The sequence below is a fragment of the Elaeis guineensis genome, chromosome 4, assembly GCF_000442705.2.
Source record: "Elaeis guineensis isolate ETL-2024a chromosome 4, EG11, whole genome shotgun sequence".
Lineage (NCBI taxonomy): Eukaryota > Viridiplantae > Streptophyta > Magnoliopsida > Arecales > Arecaceae > Elaeis > Elaeis guineensis.
In genome coordinates this window covers 26,644,823-26,667,237 of record NC_025996.2, presented here as the reverse complement: position 1 = coordinate 26,667,237, position 22,415 = coordinate 26,644,823, and the positions used below count along the sequence as shown (strand labels likewise).

The window sequence follows — 22,415 nt, the reverse complement described above, 5'->3', positions numbered from 1 at the left end:
GATCCAAACTGAGCCGAACCTTCTGCCTGGTTTCGGGCAGCATTGACTTGGTTCGCCCTGGCCAAGCCACCCCACTCCTTTAAATCCCATTTTACCCCTAATCCCTAATTCTTGATCTCTCTCTCTCTACCTCTCTCTCATTTATCTCCCCACCTCTCTCTCTCTCTCTCTCACACACACACACACACACTCAATCTCCCATGATGGTCACCACTGATTGCTCTCAACCACTACTAACTCCTGCTCCCCCTCCCTCTCTCCTTCCCTCCTCGACCACCCAAGACCCTCGATCCCTCTGTTAGCATCCTTGTTGCACTTCGTGACCCTGGCACCTTCACCAACATCACCTCCTCTAGTGTTGCCTCCCTAGCATCCCCCACTATGTCACTACCAAGGGGTACCCTATGTCTCCTTCCCTACTCTTCCCTCTCCATCCCTCTTTGTATATACAGATTTAGCTACCCAACACTTGAATGACATAGTCAAGATTCGCCGAACTAGAACCAGGACCTGTACCGATTGCCGACCAGCACGATACGGTACCGATCGTTACCATACCATACCGGGATGAATCTTTTTTTTTTTTTTTGAAGTTTTTTAATTGAAGTCGGCAAATCATTTACTGACTCTAGTAGGTTCTTACTTGTACGGGCTAGTAGAAGCATTTTGTCAAAAGAAATTGCAGTAAAAGCATATAATTTGACTTGCATCTTGCATCCTTCCAACAACCAAGAATGTCTAATGCATTAAAAAGACCATCTTGAGAAGCAGAATCTACTCATTGCAAAATTACATTGTCGTCAATCAGATCAATATCTTCTGCATAGGGTTTCCTCTTTACAATCACGAACACACACTTCATACAAGGAAACCAATATATACAGTACAATCATAAGTAACTTAGCTTCAAGAAGTATTTGTCCTATCATATATAAATATACGAACTCATAAATATACATAGATACATAAAATGTTGCATTCAGACACATGCATCAAATATGCACATTCATATATCCGTCTGTGTATGTGTGGATTCAAGATAAGGAACCCTGTACATTTAAATGCACTGTCATGGGTTAACAATGAACCATCCACATGAATATGCTTTTCACCCTTCCGAGCTATTGTATCACTCATCTAGGAGAAAACCCCTGCTATCTGGCTGCTTAAATTGATGCAGATGTTGCACATATAAGCTCTCAGCTTCCATGTCTGGCGTTGTACAGGAGCTCTAAAGAAGAGGTGGCAAAAGTTTCTCTAATAGCCCACATGACAACAATATTTGGTACGTCCAGAAGTGAAAGTTGAAACGATATAATTTAAGCAGGGAGAAACCTCGATCACGCTTCTAAGGTGCACCAGCTACCATCACTATCGCAGTATAAATCAAGGGCGCATAAACAAGACCTTCATGCACAGAACCACTAGAATGAAACCAACAATCCTATTTACATCTGGGTGATCTCAGCATCACATAAGCTAATTGAGAACATGAAACAGATCTAAGGTGCCGATATTTGGAAAATTGATCTTTTTTTTTTTTTTTGATGAAGGAAAATTGATCAATAATATGAAGAAAACTGCAGTCTAAAAACTAAATCTGATATCAAACTACAGCAACGAACCCTCGAATGTCTTATGCTAGTACTGAAATAACTAAATCTGATATTATTCTGGCTCCAGCCTCATTATTAAGCAAACGGATCGAAGATAATCAAATATAAAATCGGTAAAGAAATTTTCACCTCCCTTATAACTGCATTTCCGGAGGATAGTAGCGATGAACCTCTTCCCCTCTCTCTCAATCTCCTCTTTGTTCTTCCCCAGTCTCCACCACCTTCCATTGCCTCTCAAAACCCTAGCCCTTCCCTTTCTGCTTTGGTCGACGGCGGGCGCCGTGGGGAAGACCGACGCCTGCGTCTCGCTTTGCTCCGGCCGCCATTACAGACGTCGTGCGGCCCGGATCTGATGATCCGAAGGCGGCCTGGCGGTAGCCCGCGGGGACGTACGTTATCGGACGCGAGCTAAGCTGGGCCGGGTTCACTTGGGATCGGACACAGCCCGGTTCCACTTCATTTGGGGCCCAAGAACCGGTGGCCTCCGTGCCATCTGGATCGTCATGGATCTACTATTTGTTATTTCTGGGCCTAAGTTGCAACAAATCGTGATATTGCTGAATCCGCCCCGTATGAGGTCTCCTTATGATTAGTGAGAGTTTAAGGTATCCAGATGGTACCATCATCGCAATCACACACTATTGCAGGAGATCCTCTTCCATCCTAGTACATGTCTAATTATCGTGAATTTTATTGTATATATTTGTTTTGAAAACATTTACTAATTATGTGTCCAAGTCATAACACACATCGTGGAAGTTGGCAAGCTTTCCATTACACGGTTGCATTGCTTTTTTTCCTTCTTTTCAACTTCATTGGTCATTGTTCTAAATTTATCAAATTCTTCCTTTTATCACATCATCCCAAAGTCACACAGGAATTTATATAGAAACATAATTCATCTATTACTTCTCGCTAACAAGTGCACGACGGGATAGAAGTATCACAAGTGACGTTTTGTACATATATAATTTAGTAATAGAGTTCAAGTCTGCATTGCTTCTCTCTAACAAAACTATATAATTCATCTATTATCGCTTGCAGTTCTGTGCATTAGATGACTCCAATTGAATGATGGGCCATGCCCTTACTCTCAGCTTTTCCATTGTGGCTGTAGAGATTCGGTGCAATACTCAAGGAAAGAGTGAGCGTTACAGGGAATAAAATACATACTTTAAATTCATATGTTCATAGGAATTAATATAAAGTCTTGAGACATAGCATTCGGGTTGCTTGCACCTCGGCTTCTTTAGCGAGACGAACAAATTTACAAGATTGACGATATGCTACGATATGTTTGATGGCAATTCATGCCATCTACCTATTAATCACATGCTCGAACGTTCTTAGATGTCTGCATATGAATCATATATGATAGCACGAACGGCTACAGGACTTCTGACAACATGCACACCATCGGTCCATGTCAAGCTTCCAAATCGGTAATCCGAGTGCACCCTTCGACTGGAAGTGAAAGTTACTGTGAATGAGATGCTGGTGATGGTAGAATTGAACTCAAGAATCAGAGGCATCACCTCCATTTTAATGCCACGAGGGGGATGGACTCGAGCTTCATACACTGAATTAGCTGGACCAACATTTGTCATGGTTCTCGTGATCGTTACGGTCCCTTTAAGATTCGGGATGACGATGGATGGCAGGTTGAGGTCCAATGCTGAGCTAGTAATTGGGCAGTTGATTTGCTGGTTAATCAGATTGCTAATGGCAGAATCATTGTAACCCAATGAGCACAGAAATGGAACATAGTCGACCGTGCTCATATTGTAAACTAGCCCTGGATTTGCTGCTCTTTTTGGATCAACATGGCCACCTCCATAGTCAAAAGGGTCAGCTGTCTTTTGGCTACCATCTTCTGCTACTATCAGCCCTCCATCCGTGCCAATTTGAGTGGCTGCGAGTTCGACACTTATAATGAGATAGTCTTAATGATGTGCATAATCTGATAAGAAGTAGTAGTGCATGCAAAGCGAAAGCCTCTGACCTGTGGTTATAAGAGCAGATTTTATGGCCGCAGGAGACCAATCCTGGTGGATAGATTTGATGAGTGTAACTATTGCAGTTACATGAGGACAGGACATCGAGGTTCCCGACATGAAGGCAAAGGCATCATTAGCATCTGCTGGATCCCTGTGTGCTGCCAGAATGCTAACTCCAGGTGCTGCTATGTCAGGCTGCATCAATCGAATAATTGGATGCTTGCTGAGCGAAGTTTTAGACAAACAGATATATAAGCCAAATTTTGGACACATTTGTGCTCTGTTTAGAAGGATCAGGCTATGAGTAAACAAAAGAACTTTCGGAATATTTTTGGTTTCACAGGCTTCTCTTGCAGCTTGATGGATAAATAGGTTTTCCATTTTATGGAAGCAATAATATGCATACTGGCCAATAACTCTAATCAATGCATGATAAATCGCAAATTAATTCCGGGATGATGGATGAATGATGAATTTTTGGGGACAAGAAACAGAGACAACAGAAAACGCTGATGAAATTTTCACTAATGGTGACTTTCTGAATAAGCTGTAGGGAACAAGTATGCTTCCTCAGCAACTGGAAGTGTTGTCATGTGTGGGAAAAATTATCAAAGAATTAAAGTCAATTTAAACTTGGTATGTACCTTCAAGATAGCAGGAGACAGGGAGTTAGGCCCTCTAGATGAGAAATAAGCTATTCTTGGGGATGCTAACCTCCCAGTGAGAGTCTTTGGACGGCCCAACTTCACCACTGGAAACCTTTTTGGAAGAGAGACTCGCACAGATTAATTAACCTCTACATTTCTCTTTTCTTATACATAAACTTGTTATGTACTTACTGCGCTTGTCTGATGTAGGAAAGTATCTCGGTGCCCACCTCGTAATTTACTTTAATGCAAGGGACCTCATCGCAAGCGTCAACATAACTATCTTGAGATTGTGCAAAGATGAGACCGATGGCTCCTGCTCTTGAGACCGACGAAGCTGCATCAGATATATATGCATCTCCTGTCACTGAGAAGCAGAGAATCACCTTTCCTTTTGCTAGTGTTGCATTGAGAGTGTCCATATCACAGCCCCGGCTATCAAAAACGATGCCTCAGATATAGATATATATTTATTTATATCAGGAAGAAATATATCCAAACTAATTAATTATATCAAGAAGGTACGAGGACAAGGGGAGAAAAAAAGAAAGAACACCATACCTATCGTCCGCATCCACGTTTTCCTCTGCGATAAATTCTGAGTACTCTAGCCCATGGAACCCTCCTTTATACCCTCTTGTATTTAAGGTTTGACCCTGCACATTGTATGGCAGTAGCAAGAATCACTACTCCAAATTTATGGAACAAAATATGCGTGATGCTTGCTTCAGTGCACAGCCATAGTAATCGTATACCACTAGTTCATTAGAACTTATGATGCCTACTGTTCCATCAAGCGTATGATTTTTCCTCATCATTGAGTGGTCGGTCTTTCATGTCTTATTGAGGGCATATTTGTGCAGATCAAAGGCTTCTTACTTTTCCAATTCTTCCAGGTCGTTACCTGACTAAATGGAAGAACAACTCTAGTGACCAGTTGGAAAGTGGAAACCCTTTGATCGGCCCATCTTTTAGTCGGCAGATGTAACAATCTTGACCGGCAGTGGCATGACTATTATTGAGTGTCTAAAAATATTATATGCAGAGTTCTTTTAAGTACCAGGAAAGTGTGATTGTTTCCAAGTATAATGGCAGTTGGGAAGGCCCTGTCAATAGAGGCAGCTGCAACCGTTGTAACCCAAGGTGCAGTGTTTGTGACGGTCTGAGAGAATGGGCCATCATTTCCTGCGGAGCAGACGACACTGATCCCCCTCGCTGCTGCATGGAAGGAACCTATGGAAACCGAGTCATGCTCAAAATACGGTGAGAGAGGGAGTTGCTCGCCGAGAGACACAGATATGACATCAACCCCATCACGTATTGCCTCATCGAATGCCTTCAGTACATCAGCATCGGCGCACTCTTCAGCTTTTGTAGCCCAGCATGCCTTATAAACTGCTAATCGAGCAAGAGGCGCTCCACCACGAGCAGTTCCTGCGGCCAAACCTTTATAACTTGCTTTCTTTATCAATCGACCAGCTACTATGGAAGCTGTGTGCGTTCCATGACCCGTCGCATCTCTCGGAGAGAGGTACTCCGAAGGTGCAACCGTTTTTATTGGCCTTTTCATCTCAGCAATTAATCCTTTCCCGAACCAGCGGGCTCCGATCAGTTTCTTGTTGCAGTTTGTGGAGTCGAAGAGCTCCCCATGCTCGCAAGTTCCCTTCCAACGAGACGGGATTGGACCCATGCCTTCGTCGTTGAAACTTTCCGACTCCGGCCAGATCCCTGTACAGTTGATTAATTTGTAAGGTACTGTTGAGAGTGCTTTCCAAGAGATCAAGAGAAGAAACATGGTTATCAAATTAATATATCTTCACCTGAATCTATAACACCAATAATCAGCTCTTTACCCATTCTACTTTCAGATAGAAGGCTGTCCCGGGAATTAGGGTGGAGCCCAATAAAATCCCAGCTTCGGGTTGTATGGAGTTTGCGTACTTTATTGGGTATCACTTGTACAATGCCAGGGAACTCTGCAGCGTTACAATACACGTTATTGCAGAAGTTTTTGCAGCGTTGATCGTTGTCAAAGAAACAATAGCAAGCCAAAGCTTTCATGCAATTTACCTGCAAGTCTTTCTGCCTGAGACTTGGTCAGCCTTGCTGCAAAACCTGAGAAGCTATGCTTGTAGCTGTATAAGATGGAATCCTTAGCTGCTTCCTTGCTGCAGTATAGATTCAAGCAATATTCCAGTTTGTATAAAAAAATGCGGAGAAACCATAATGGACATTCTATTGTTAAACATCAAGGTTGTTGCATGATCTAACCTTCCAAGCAAGGTGGTCAACACATCATGGTGGGAACTTTCGACAGTAGTGGTTGAATCTTCATGGTCTCTCGCTCCCATATAGACGATATGTACCTGTTAATTATGCACCTTTTCTGAGCAACTCGTATATGTATTGATTAGAATGAAACAGGAAAATCTTAGTGAGCACTCACATTGCTAGCTTCTGCAAGAAATATGAGACTGGTCAGGTGGAAGTTGAGGAAGAGAGAGGCGAAGAGCACAAGCAGCGCAAATAGAATTCTGTCTGTCCGGTAGGATAGAGCCGAAGCCATCAAATTCTCCCTGCTTAGTCTTGAAGAAGGCATGGCGAGGCTGAATGGAATGTTGAAGTCATTTTACAAACTTGCCGAGGGTTAAATAGTTTTTTTAACTAGCAGGATTGTAGTGGTCTAGGTTAGTTATATCGATCCTTAGGCTCAACAGGCTTGTGTTAGTGGTTGTGCCCATATATGATGGCTGAGTAGATTTAGAGTTTGACTTTGTCAACACTTGGAAAGTGGTCGGCACTGGTATCCTTTTCCCAATGGTTTTCACATTTTGGTGGGAACCAAGCACTGATCGGTCGTCTCTTTTTGTTTGGCGAGTGTGAGGCATGCATCCTTCGAGTGTGGTGTGTGAGAGAGATTGTGTCTGCACACGAGACTTTGAATCTTGGCTCACAATTTTCAATTTATTGATAAAGTATGAGTGATTTATTTCTCATATGATTAGTAGTTCTACTTTTTTTTTTTTTTGTAGATAATATTTATTTTGTTTCTGGCATAGAGAAAATTTTGATTTCTATCTTATGAATCAAAAGGATAAAGTGTATTATGTTTTATTTGAGCCTGATACTATGGAGACTCATACTAAATGTAAAAGCTTCTGAAAAGTTTATTACTTGGGCTAGGAACGTAAACAAGCTTTATATTATATCTGCTGATGTTTCTTAGATGGATCAAACTTTTAAGTACAATACAGCTGATCTATGACATACTTGATTCGCTCATGTGAATTATAATCATTTTCAAGATATGCAAAGCAAAGGACTTGTTAATAGATTTCAACATAGCATGCATCTACTATCTTGCTGGTCATATGGTGTTTTTAGATCAGCATCATGGAGTTTTTACACTGTACAATATGGAAAGATGGAACAAAGGATTAACTAATTATTGGACAACCAGGAATTTACACACTGGTCCACAAGTTTCTCGCTGCTCTCTCAGTAGAGAGAAAGTCCGGCACATTCACTTCTCTGAAGAACAGTTATCATGCTAAATTAACAGCCAAGGACCACAGCCACAGATTCTTGTGTCATACAATTCGTGGGACGCTCAAAGCCTCCTGCATTATACGAACACTCACACCTTAATGGATGTATGTGGGTCTTACAATTTCCGAAGGTCAAGCAACTTCATAAAAAGATGATTAAAATTATTCTGTAGCTTTAAATTAAGGCCAACCAATCATAGTGCAATGGGGTGGAACCTGGGTCATCAACTAGGGGAGGGAAACATCATGGGAATATAGACTGATGATGAACTATCTTATGTTGGCATTTTACCAATATAAACTCGTAGGAGAGAACCATTATGGGGAAACTAGATAGTGGATCAGGTGTCATGCCATGACATACTACCATTGAATGCTGCCGGAGTCTCTCAGATGGTCACCGAATTGCAGTGTTTCAACAAGTGGCTTATTGTAGTGCCTGAGTGGGACACCTGTCACAGGCTTTACCGTCGGCATTTTTTAAAGTGCTGCGTCATGATGGAAGGCCCTTCGATTTTGATTGGATCTGTTTCTTTCTGCCCTGTTCCGATCCCCCCCCCTAATTTGAAAGCATCAGCTAATCGCACTCACAGGAAGACTTTCGCTAAAAGACCGCTTTATCACGAGGCCGAACCCCACCAAAGCGAAAGAGAGTGGTGAAAAGAGAGAACGAAGTCGACAGTGAAAAATTAAAGCAAAAAAATTATTATTATCACGAGGATCCATATAAATATATATTTAATTTTATATTAATTATTTATTAAAAAGATCATAAATATTTATATAAAATTAAAAAATTTAAATAATATATTACGGTTAGTTTTTTACATAAAATTCTGGATTGTTGTAAATCATATAAGAGTCTATCCAATCCATATTTTATATAAATTAGGAGGTACCGCAGCATAGATTTATTGGATCTAACTACAAACTAATCGTGATGTTTATAAATGAATGCATAAATGTGGATCTTTAATCGGACGGGGATGTCAAGACTTCAATGAGAAAAGTATGTGAAGATCCATATGATCGGTTATTCACTGAAAAAATATTAAATTTTTATACATGATCAAAAATTTTAAATAATATCTTTCGACTATTTTTTTTGAATGACATTATAAATTATTGTAGTTATTATTATTTTGGAATGGTAAAGGAAGCCGTTGGAAGGGCCAATGAGATTTTATTTAGAAAAGGAAAGATGGGAGCTAAGCATTGGCATCATTAGTGGAGCACGTGATGACGTTGGGTGCATAGCTTGTGATGGAGATTAGTATTTCCTCCATAACATAAAAGAGTTGCTCCGGTCTCATGTACCCACCTCTGAAAGCAGTGACCTCCATCATACTAGGTGAAATGGGGGACAAGATAACGCTCATTGTAAGCTGATAAAATGGGACATTGAGTTGAGCAACCACTTTGGCCACTGACTTTATCCATCATCTTTTCTCTTTAAATTGGCTTTGTGGTCTCTACATTGTTTACTTCATGGCCTACTCTCCTGCATCAGGAATCTTGTATGTTTACCGAAAGGAAACATCTTTAACCTTTTGAGATGATTCCTCTTTTCAAACCCAGTTGGGTGGTTGCAGTGAGCTCTTCTCTCTTTGCTGTCTCTTTTTTGAAATCAGTTCAAAGATTGTATTTTATAGGTAACCACTAGCTCAGTGCCCTTCAAACATACTGGAGCATGGATAAGGAACCTCCAGTTTCCCAATAAAATGTGCATTTTTCATGTAGTTAGACAACTATGGGGATCTCAAGGACTCGAATAAAATTTGATAAATGATTAGTTTCCTCCTGCACATCTATTGTCATGGAGCATATCTATAATGATAATCCACCTTTGGTCCACATCAGATGTTCCAACTTACCTATAATACATATATCAAGTGGTTGATGGTTTTGGACCTAACCAAAATTATTAGTTGATCTTGTATAAATGGAAGGAAGTTTATTAAAACTGCATTTCCTTACCTGAAACTTGGAGGTCGTATATATCAGCTAGTATTTAATATGTAAGAGCTGAGGTAAGATAACTTGCAATGAAGTCAAATTGTATATCACAAGAAAATAAAAATCAGACCATAATTTATGGAAGCTAGTATTAATTTGCTTTTTTGGAGAAAAGGTAGGCAGCATTTACTCGATTCTTTTGAAGCTCCAAAAGCAGCAGACCGTGTCTCATGGTGCTTCCCTAAGCCATATGTCTTCCCTCATCAGAGAATCATTAAGAAAATGGAGAGGACCCGATCGAAAAAAAGGAAAAGGGGGACAAGAAGCTTTCCCAGGGTAATGACAAGTGAGTAAATAAACATTCAAGACAACTCCATGTTCAGATGTAAATCTTGATAAACGGCGAGGTTTTTTTCCCATAAAATTCGAAGAACATATGATCCTTAACCCCATACTCTTAAGGATATCTAAAGTCCTCACAACATTGTCAGGGATTCTATACCCTTCATGGTTCGCTGAAAATAATTACAAGCTGATCTTGCTTCGCTAAGAAAAGGCTGATTCTTCTGAAAGTCTGCTCCATAAATGTACGGAAGTCTGCTCCTCATTTACACGTACATGTCTTCTCACGTTGCTCTGCTTTTTGGATCGTCACCTTGGGCCCAAACCCTTCAGCATTTCATGTTACCATTGCAGTGTTAAGCATCCTTCTTTCATTCTAACTTGGGGGGGAGGGGAAAAAAGAACAACTTGCTTACGCGGTTTCAGAAGCAATCCAATTATACCACAGATTTTACCGATCGCCACAGGTTCTCCTTACTTTTTGCTTTTGGTCTGATAATGGTGTCAGACACTTTCACTTGCCTTACACTGGCAATAACCAAGTGAATTTTTATGCTTATGCAATAATTTGCATGGAGCACGTTCAAATGTTTGGTTTTAATTGGTCCAATGGTCACTACATTGAAAATGATGAAAGATGACGCTATAAAAGGTATTTTATGACGCTAATAAGCATCGTTAATAAGGTTTACGATGCTTCAAAAAGCGTCGTCTATGTAAAAGTGGAGACAAAAAGCACCGACGCTTTTTAAAAACATCGCAATAATTTTTCACGACGCTTTAAAGCGTCGTAAAATTATCTTCTAACGACGTTTTTTAGCATCGTTAAAAATAACGCATCCTCCACTCTACCAAGACGCTTTTCGAAGCATCGACAGTTAAGTCATTAGCGACGCTTATAAGCGTCGTTAAACAGTGTATTAACGACGCTTATAAGCGTCGTTAAGTTTTGTAACAGAAAAAAAAAAATATACAGATTTTATATGCAAAAAAAAGAATACATACATTCCTGTACAAAATTATATCAATTATTCAAACATAAACCTGTACAATCACCATCATTCACACCAAAAGTAAACTTCAATAGCAAATTTAACCAAACCAAAAGATATTATTTTATATAAATAAAAATAAAGTACTAATCATCCATTACAATCAAGAGTAATATAAATAAATATAAGAATACCATAAAAATAAAATAATATCAATCTGCAGGCGGATGGTCGTCGCTGTCTCCACGTGACGTGCTGCTGTCTCGACGGGTGCCTGATGTATCAGGAGTCTACAAGAAACATATCAAAAGCATGATTTGCATATCTATAAATAAAAATATATAGATCATTAAATTAATATAAAAATATATATTTAATAATATGTATTTATCTGAGATGGGCCATACATCTCTAATAAAGATGTAAGCCGATCAATCTGTCCCCTCATGGCCTGCATCTCGGCATGGCTCTGTCGCATCTCCTCCATCTCAGCGGTACGACTCTGTCTAATCTCTTGTATCTCCGTGTCGAGTCTGCGGACGCATGAATCCTGAGCATCTGCTGCAGCATGCTGCGTATATCTACTAATCTCAGATAACTGAGTGGGGGTGACTCCTACTCTATAACCCCTCACTCGGCCGTAGCGCTCTGATCCCATCAACTCTGTGAATACCTCGGCCTCGATACGGCTCTACTGCGTAGATGCTGCGGACTCATCGTCACGCTCCGCAATAAGAGATGTAGCCCTCTCCTGTATTTATTTTGAAAACAAGAGTTATACATTAATAACAAATAAAATTAAATTAAAATCATGGCAAAAAATAGAATATTAATAATACCATACATATAAATCTCTCGACTCATCTCGAACAAAAGTACCATCCTGATGAGTATGAGTCATCCGGTAAAACTCCACTTTACCGGGTTCCCTCCCATGCTCATCCACCTACACAAATAATTTCAATTTTAAGCAAACAGTTATAATAATTTAAAAAAATATATGAGTATCATAATACAGATATGGTCTACGATACATAATGATATTAGTTATATAAATATTTCAACATAAAAATTAAAAGTTAATTATGAAAGTTTAAGGAACATACAAACTCCTGTCGGAGTCGTGCATAACTCTTCGACCCCGATGTATGAGGAACAGACTGAGCTGCTCGTACAGCTCTACCAATAGCAGAATAAGTCTATAAAATAAAGTAAAGAACTTATTATATGTATAATATATAATATATAATATAAATCAATATTTTTATAAAATATTTAAAAAAAAAGATAATGAGCAGATAATATACCTGTGCCCTCTCGGAGAACCAATAATGAACCAACTCCATCCACTGATGAGGGGGTATATCAGGAGGACAATTTCTAGCAACCTCCTCCTCTGTCATACCCTGTCTCATATAGTCCCTCTTCAATTGTGCTCTATATTCTTTCCATTTGCGGTTGAGAGACTTCATTACAAAATCATGAGTGGATGGAGGGAGAACAAACTTGCTCTATAAAAAAAAAAGTTAAATGAAATAAATTATATAAGTAATTAACAATTAATATACAGTATGAACATCAATTCATTACCTCTATAACTCAGAGGAGCTCAACTTTGTACGTTGGAAGCATGTCATTCTATTTTGCATAGCCCAACGGACATAGCTGAGGCCTCCGAGCAACAGTCCCCAAAAATGAAGTCAATAAGTAGGCAGCTTTCTTAATTGGCTGACCTAACTTATTGCACTCCACAACAATTCTCTCGTCCTCATGCATCTGCCACACATCTTGTACTACTGTGGGTCCACATCTGGGGCGTACTCTCCCGGATCCGTCTGCAAAAAAATACATAAAAGTAACTATATCATAAATATATATAAAATAAAATAAAAATAAAATTACATGAAAGATAATATATACCCTGCACCTGTATCTCATCATCTGGCTGATGAACAGGAGGATCATACTGTGCTGATGATGAAGGACAGGACTCAGAATGCTGTGCAGCTGAACTGACCTCAGGCTGCTGTGCTGAAGAAGACGTACCAGCCTCTGTCTGTGAAAACTGAAACTGCACACCAGCATATCATCCCCTGCGACGCATGATGTCACCTAGCATTTATATAAATAAAAGGTAGAATCAGTTAATATATGGAGTAAAATAACACAATAATTAATGCAAAATATATACATCATAAATAATTATTACCAGTAACAATCAAGCAGTAGTGTTTCCTTCAAATTCTGTCCTAACCAACGTCGTCGTAGCATTTAAATCATCAGCTGGCACAAAATTGTAGGGTATACATTGTGTATGAGTGTCATCGTCATCATCCTCCACTTGGTTTTCCATATCATATAAGTCTCTAGATTTTGTTTTGATGACAGTAAACCAATCTTTATCTTTTGCGTCTCGTACATAAAATACTTGACGAGCTTGAGATGAAAAAATAAATGGGTCATCCTTCAATAACACACCAGTGTATATCAACCTTGAAAAATTTACAAGTGTAAATCCATTTGCATCTTGTTTCAAACCCCTTGGTGAGTTTATGTCTATCCAATCACATCTAAACAATACTACTTTAAATTTTTCATAATAATCTAACTCATAGATATCTTTAAGTGCACCATAATAGAATTTTCCATCCGCTTCCACCATAACACCGCTATTCTGTATTTTTCTAAATTTCTTCCGTTCTCTAGTATGAAATTTAAAGCCATTAATTATGAAACCGTTATATCTATTCATAATCTTGTTAGGTCTTCGAGCAAGAGCTATTAGTTCATCTGAATTATTTGTCTCCATCATCTTTGATATCTAAAAAAAAATGATATGACGAAGTGCTGTTGAGTTATCCAATATTAAATATGTATCAAAAATTAATGTATCCCATAATTAAATATAAATCATACCTGATTCGAAAGCCACATAGAGAATAACTCGACCAACCATCGCTGTTCAATCCTTGCATTAGGACGAATGTTATGATTGGCTCGTCTCTGAAATAACCTGGAATAACCATTGACAAGATAAGTGATGATTGTTTCATGCACATCCACGGTGGCAAATTGTAAGGTATCAAAATGACTGGCCAAGTGCTGTAGGTAGAACTCAGGGTCCGAAATGGATTGAAGCCATCAGAAGCTAAGCCAAACCTAACACTGCGAACATCAGAGGCAAAATCAGGATGCCTATCATCAAATACTTTCCATTGAAGACTATCTGCTGGATGTCTCAACATTCCATCCTTTGTACGTCCTTCATCATGCCATCTCATTGATAAAGCTGTTTTTGATGATGCATAAATCTTTTTCAATCTAGGTATAAGAGGAAAGTAACGCAATACCTTGGTCGGTTTCTTTTTACTCCGCGTTGCATCCAATTCATTCAGTACATCGTCTCGATCTTCTTTTTATGTTATCCATCTTGAAGATCCACATACATTGCATGACTCTTGATTAGCATTTTCATCCCAATATAACATACAATCTTTCGGACAACTATGAATCTTTTCATATCCAAGATCCAATTTCTTTACTACTTTCTTGGCTTCATAATACGATGGTGGTAAACGAGTGCTTTCTGGAAATGCATCCTTTAATAACTTGAGCAACATGGTAAAATTCTTTCCAGACCATCCATTCAAATATTTTAAATGAAATAAATGTACAAGAAAAGAAATCTTAGAAAATTTCGTACAATCCGGATATAATTCTTCATCTGCATCTTTCATTAAGGTGTGATAACGAGCTGTCTCATCATTAGATGTATGTAAAGGCTTCTCAACATGCATACGTTCCGTATACGTACATCCATCAAATATCCCAATTATTTCTTGTATACTACTGGATTCTCTTAAATTTTGAACACCAAGTCCAAAAGTATCTGTGATCAAACCCCTTATATCATCATCTCTTGCAGAATTGTCTTGTAGGCTAGTGGATCCAAAATGAGTCAGGGGTTGGTTACATGATGATGGCAACATAGATTCTCCATGAAAAATTCAGTCGGTATAACCTCTTAAAAAATTATTCCATACCAAATGTTCTTCAACAATTTGTGGATCTAAAGAAGAACTATTTATACATTTCTGACATGGACATAAAATCTTTCCATTCCAACTATTTTTCTCCATACCAAATTTAATGAAGTCATGAACTCCATCTAAATATTCTTTACTATTTCTTGGTTTATTTATCCAACTTTTGTCCATTGTAGGATAAAAATGATCGAACTTGTAATTTATCTAAAAATAAGAAAAATTATACAATCTATATTAATGCAATGAGTAAAAAATATCAGTCATTTCATAAAATTTAAAAAAATAACAGCTAGATAAAGTTTACATAGTAAATGCTTGCTATCATCAACTAATAGGTAAAGAAGGTCCTATCCCATTCAGAAAATGCATTAATTCTATAGGTTAATTACAGAAATCAAATGATATGCAACAAGAGCCGAAAAAAATTTCGGCAGTATTTTTCCTTAGTTCTTCCGTATAGGGAGAACAAAAAGAAAATACCATCCAAAATTTTTTTCGAACCCTCAACATACCATTTGATTATGGTAATGACCTATAGAATTACTCACATTTTTTAAACTGTCCATACTGGACAATCAATTGATCAATGTACATAATTCTTTTGTCCATACAAAAATAAATAAATGTACGGATACAATAGAATATGTACATTAATCAAAAGATGGGTCTATGATTCTATGCAATATATATTTTTTTAAAATTAATTCATAATTAACATTGCCTGGCATCTTTCATCACATCCCTCTAATGAGCAAGCAGAGTGTCTGGATTCAGTCATTGGTTGGTGCATCTCTCTCTCACACACACACATGCACATATCACTCTTAAAAGAAAGTACTATAACAATAACGGTGTTTGTTTGAAAGCTTAACCATAAAAATCATGAAAAAGATATCAAGTATTAGTCCAGTAAGACAACGTAGAGAGGAGATTTCAAGTATTATACAACTCCCTTTTCTAGCTTCTAAACCAATCATTTTTGCTAGTTTGGAAAAGGTCTAATTCCAACTGTCCATTGTACTCATGTTTGCCCCCGTGTGGCTATCATGAATGACTTCCCAGAGAGAAGAGGTTCAGTGTGGATTGGTCGGTGGATTAAAATACAAAGAAGGGGTAGACATTAGGGATATTGAGAAGTACATCTACGATGATTGCAGTATAAGTTAACTTCATAATTTTTGGTTAAGCCTTGTGATTATATATGAAATGGTTACTATGAAATTATGGTTTATATGATTTTATATATGATTCATATGGTTTGATATAAATATGTTGCTTTTCTTGATGCTTTTCAAGCTTTGGATGACTTATGCTTGCCTTTTTTCCCTTCTTATTTTCTTCATGATGGGTATGCACACTAGACGGAATTTGTACTTCTACAATCAAAAAATGTCATAACATTTGCTCGGTAAGAACCACTCAACGTGATTTATGGGTCTTTCTTTGATAGTTGCTTTTCCTTTGGTTTGGATTGTTGCAAACTAGTGGGCAGCTAAACTAGTCCCCATCTACATCAAAAAGAAGAGCTCAACTATTCATACAAAGCATCGACAGCTCGAGTACATGCTAGATTTTGATGGACCCAAAAAAAGAAAAAAAAATCTGAGTTCCTTTTTGCATTAAAAAGGAATTGTCCTTGGTGAATTGGATAAGGCCGGCCAAACCACAAGGTCGCATATGCGATAAAGCTCTTAATTCCCATGTGAGTTATGAGCCCAGCTCTAGGAATTGTTCTACAACTATGGCTGTGGATGATCTGTACTGGCCTTTTTTAATGTCTTCCCCACATCAATCACCTCAACCAATTCTACTACTTCAAAGGCAGGATCATGGGAAAGGTGATCTCAAACATCAGCTGTATTTTATTTTACTTGATGCATGCTCTTTTTCTAAAGGTTGGTGGAATGAACGAACTGGGAGCGGACTAAGAACGAAGGCTTTGGTATGCATGGTACTCTTTTGTTTTAACTTGCGGACTCTAAATTCACACCTCTTTCCCAGAATTGGCCATCATCATCCCATCCCCACTTCACTTGGTGGCCCGGACAATCATAGCACCTTTGATACACCTGAATCCAAAACGTTGACTCTATTCTAGTAATAGTTGTAAGCATGAATATAGGAAAATGCAAGCAGAGTCCGTCATTTCAAGATGATCCAACGATCTTGGCAATGGATTGGTTGCAGTACCGTACTCAACCATGGTCACAGGTATGGCATTCCGAACAATTTTGATAGAGGTAAAGATTCTGAATTTATAAAAAAAATCTAAAAATTCATCGCAAGTTTAAAAATAATTTGAATAACGAAAAACTCAAAAAAGATAATAAAACTAAAAATTTAAGCTGCCTGCAATATTTGTATATTTATTTATCCAAAAGTAAGTATAGGAGATGTAAGAATAGCAAACAATATCAAGAGGCCCTACTAGCAATATGATATCATTAGTTTGCAACACATAAATATTATCTATAATTATATTACTTGAGGGACAATTCATGAACAAATTATAAAATTCATTAATAACCAAGAATAGTTGAATGTTTCTAGATTATTTATCTAACAGAAAAATTGGGAATAACTCATCAACAATCTTTTATTGTTATCACTGTATTCAACTTCCTATGGATCATCATCACATCCTGGCTTGGTTCAAATTACTCTCTCTCTCTCTCTCTCTCACTCACTCACTCTTACAGATACACATTTTTTGCCAGAACCAAAGAAATAAAATGAGAAGAAAAATTTGAAAGTAGATTGGCAACATGTAGTACCGGATCTATGCATGCTCAGGCGAAACATCCCGACACAGCAATGTCAATTGGACCACATCACAAGATGGTGGAGCGCGTAGCTTATACAGGATGAAGGCATATTTTATTTGAATACCCCTACCATCCTGACACCACCTTCTTTCTCCAATATGAATTCAAGTCACAGAACAAGGTTCATGGCAAGTCAACAGCTGATATGATAATCTCAACTAACTGATGCCCTAGATAAACCAATAACCAAGTTCAGAAAATACCTCAGCCTGATGAAGCCAAAAGGCGATTCCGCAAGCCTTTCCGATGCAGATCCGAAAGGTACGGCATCGGATATGCTGGGATGCGGCCTGGTCGGGGAGGGGGATCGGGGGGGTCTTTTGGGCCTGCAAAGATGGCCGTCGGGAGGGGGGAGGGGAGGAGGACCGGTGGGGTGGCTGCTTCCAGGAGGGCAGACGGCGTACGGCTTAGACCGCACGGGTGCGGCGTCGACGGACGCGGCAGCAGAGGGGAGCGGCAGACGGCGGTGCGGCATGGACGGCGGGTGCGGTGCCGGCAGTGGAGATGGGGGTCGGTGGAGGAATGGATGGAAAGGGGCGGCGGTAGATAGATTAGGACATGGGAGAATGGAGGTATTAAACGAACCTAACGACGCTTTTTAGCGTCGTTAAATAATGACGTAAAAAAATATCGATATTTTTTTTATTTAACGACGCTTTTGCTAAAAGCGTCGGCGTTGACAATGCTCAAATTTTATGACGCTTTTAAGCGTCGTTAAACTATGACGCTTTTTAAAAGCGTCGGCAAGTCAGCGCAACCTGCCGACGCTTTCCAAAAGCGTCGGCAAAAAATAGTTGCTAAACCTCCTTCTTCCTGTAGTGGGTGCAGAGCACCAATAGCAACGTTAATCTCTTTAATATTCAAAAACTTTTTGTATTTTGTTTTTAGTTGCCAAATGATTATTAACATAACCAAGTTTATGAATAATTGCTCCGTAATCATTCAAGGAGAACTTGTGGTTAGCAAATTGGTTGTGCTATCTATTCAGTGGTAATATATATATATATATATTGATAAAGGTAATTTTTTTTTAATTATTTCATTATCTTTTGATAGAAATATATAGATTACAATTGACTAGCTATTACAGGAATTCAAATTATATACTATTGTAGTCTAGGCCAGCTATGATAATAATTCAAAATACATGCTATTGTGGTCTAGGCCAGTTATAACAAGATTTCAAATTTCATGCTAAGTAAGGAGACAAGCTATTATAGAAGAAGCATTTCAAATTTTATGCCAAGTAGGGAGAGACCAAATATATGATTTGATTCATGTATTGATAAGAGGCCAAATATAGATGAACCAAACATGAAAGATGATCTGTGCATTGACACACTCCCTCAAGTTGGAGATTCGTGACCACAAATCTTTAGCTTGTCCTTTAAGAATCTGAATCGTGAGGTACCCAAAGGCTTGATGAGAATATCAGTAAATTGATCTTGGGTAAAATGAACTGAATAGATAGTTGATGTCGTGCAACACGTTCACGAACAAAATGAAAATTAATCTTGACATGTTTCATACGAGCATGAAAAACAGAATTGACTGAGAGATAAGTGGCCCCAATATTGTTGCATCATAGAATTGGAGGACTATGGATACGATGGCCTAGCTCTTGAAATAAAGACTCAAACCAGATTAGTTCAGCTGATGCACCAGCTAAGGCCTTGTATTCAGACTCTGTCGAAGAATGAGCAACTATCTTCTATTTGCGAAATGCCCAAAAAATGAGGTTGGGGCCAAGAAAAATTGCATAACTCCTGGTGGAGCGCTGATCGGTCCCACTACCTGCCCAATCTGCATCGAAAAAAGCTTGGAGAGAGTGAAATATCGATCGGCTAATCTGTAACCCATAATCAGTTGTTGCTTTAAGGTACCGTAAGATTTGCTTGACCATAACCCAATGATCAGCACTAGAAGACTGCATAAATTGATATACTTTGTTCACTGCAAAAGAAATATCTAGACATATCAGAGTGACATACTGAAAAACTCCAACAATAGAGTGATACTGTGTGTAGTCCAGATGTGGAGCACCCTCTGAATTAGAAACCTGTGATATAGTCATTGGGGTCTAAATAGGTTTACAATCAACCATGCCTGTTTTGAAAAGTAGATCTTTAATGTAGTGGGTTTGAGATAATAACAAACCGGTAGAGTTTCGAACAGCTTCAATTCTTAAGAAAAAATGGAGATCATCAAGATCCTTAATGAAAATTTTGTAGCCAGCTGATGGAGTAGAAAGACTTGATTGGAGTCACGACTGGTTATCAAAATATCATCAACATAGATGAGCACATAGATCACATGAGAGATCATCCTCAAAATAAATAATGAAGGATCAGTCTTGCTAGCAACAAACCCCTATCCAAGAAGAAACTCGGAGAGACGATGAAACCAGGTATGGGATGCTTATTTTAACCTATATAGAGATTTGTGAAGATGATAGACATAATCTGGATGGTCGCAGTCTTCAAAATATGATGGTTGAGATATGTAGACTTCTTCTATCAAGTTGCCATGTAAAAATGTATTGTGAACATCTAATTACCGGATGGACCAACCCTGAGAAATTGCAAAACTTAGAATAAATCGAATTGTAGTAGGCTTGATAACTGAGCTGAATGTCTCATTATAGTCGAGGCCAAGTTGTTGGTGAAATTTCTTAGCCACTAAACGCGTTTTATAGCGCTCAAGAGAGCCATCAGCCTTTCGCTTTATTCTGTACATCCATTTACACCCAACCAAATTTTACTGATGAGATGAACGTGGTACGAGAGACCATGTACCATTATGAACTAGAGCATTAAATTTCTCAGTTATTGCAGCATGCCACTCGGGGTGTTTTGATGCCTGTGTAAAACAAATAGATTCCTTGGTGAGGATAATGGTGGTGAGCGCAGATGGTTGGTTTGGATGTGGTCGAAGCACCATGGGATGGGTATGGATGGTTTGAGCAGCTGGGTCAGAGGAGGGCATGTCTAGCTGGGAATCAGCTATTGGGGAAGGTGTAGGAAGGGACGATGTTGCTGATGAAGGATTGCGATAGAGATCAGAAAGTAACTTGGTTCGAACAGGTGCAGAGTCGTTAATGCTAGAGGAAGGAGATACTACTGGTAAAGGAGAATGAAAAACTGGTGGAGGGATGGATGCTAGTGGTGGGGTGGCCTTTTGTAAAGGTTGAAGAGATATAACACCCCAAGGGGGGAAGAGGGAGATGGTTGCAATGGAGGATTCAATAGGAAGTAAGATTGAAAAGAAAAGTTAGATTCGTCAAAACGAACATGCCTAGCGATATATGTACGATTTGTTGTCAAATCGAGACATCGATAGGTACTGTGAGAGGGACTGTAGTCGAGAAACACACACGGTTGAGATCGATACTCTATTTTATAGCAATTATAAGGACGAAGATAGGATAGCATAGATATCCAAAAATTCATAGGAAAGTATTAGATGGTGGTTTGTTGTAAACGACTTCAAAGGGGACACACCACTAGTTACTTTGGATGGCATCCTATTAATGAGAAAAATAGTTGTTTCAAAGGTATAGTGCCAGTACAACATAGGCACAGACCCATGAGCAAAAAGAGAGAGATGGTGACGGCATTCGACAGCCCCTTACTGTTCATGTGTGTGAAGAGCAACCACACGATGGGTAATACCAATTTTACTAAAGAAATTAGGAAGAGAGCGAAACTTCCCTCCCCAGTCAGTTTGGATTGATTTAATAGTGTGAGAGAACTATCGTTCAACCAAAGCTTGAAATTGTAAGAAAGTGGAGAATACATCAGATTTGCGCATTAATGGATAAAACCAAATGAATTTACTTTGATCATCAACGAAAATTACATAATAGCGGTGTCCTAACAAAGGCGGAGTATAGAAAGGACCCCAATATCACTATAAATAAGATCTAAGAAAACTGACTGCGGTGATGGGATGGAGACAAATGTAACTTACTAGACTTGCCTAACTGACACGATGGACAAAGAGGACGAAGATGTGTAGATTTGCAGGAGAGATTATTATTTTTCACCATAAAGCGAAGTAAGCGATAATGGGGATGGCCCAAACGATTGTGCCAGCCATCAAGAGTGGTGCTCGCAGCTACATGAACAGATGCAGATAAAAAAGGTTTGGATCGGAGAGTGTATAATCCTCTTTTACTCGGATCGAATAACAGTGTGGCCTTGGTGGTTCGATCCTTCATAAGAAAATAAGATGGGTGAAATTCAAAAAAGATATTATTATCTTTTGCAAACTGTTGTACAGAAAGTAAATTTTTTGAAATAAAGGGACATGTAAAATGTTAGATAACTGAAAAGAAAGAGAAAAGTGAGGAGAGAAAGAGAACCATGACCAATGTGTGATATGTGTAGCCCCTTACCATTGCCTACATGCAACTGATCAGAACCAGTATACTCATCATAGGACGAC

The 22,415-nt window shown here is 38.7% G+C and overlaps 1 protein-coding gene across 1 annotated transcript; it reads right to left on the bottom strand.

The window, feature by feature from the left end:
* Positions 1-2,816: 2,816 nt before the first annotated feature.
* On the bottom strand, positions 2,817-6,860 carry LOC105043262 (subtilisin-like protease SBT3.9). Its single transcript, XM_010920740.3, has 10 exons — positions 6,707-6,860; positions 6,532-6,626; positions 6,331-6,428; positions 6,081-6,236; positions 5,321-5,988; positions 4,822-4,916; positions 4,453-4,695; positions 4,258-4,372; positions 3,619-3,808; positions 2,817-3,528 (listed from the first exon to the last, which is right to left on the bottom strand). The coding sequence occupies exons 1-10, from the start codon at positions 6,857-6,859 to the stop codon at positions 2,963-2,965; spliced, it is 2,379 nt and encodes a 792-aa protein (XP_010919042.1). The 5' UTR covers position 6,860; the 3' UTR covers positions 2,817-2,962.
* Between the last annotated feature and the right edge of the window lie 15,555 nt (positions 6,861-22,415).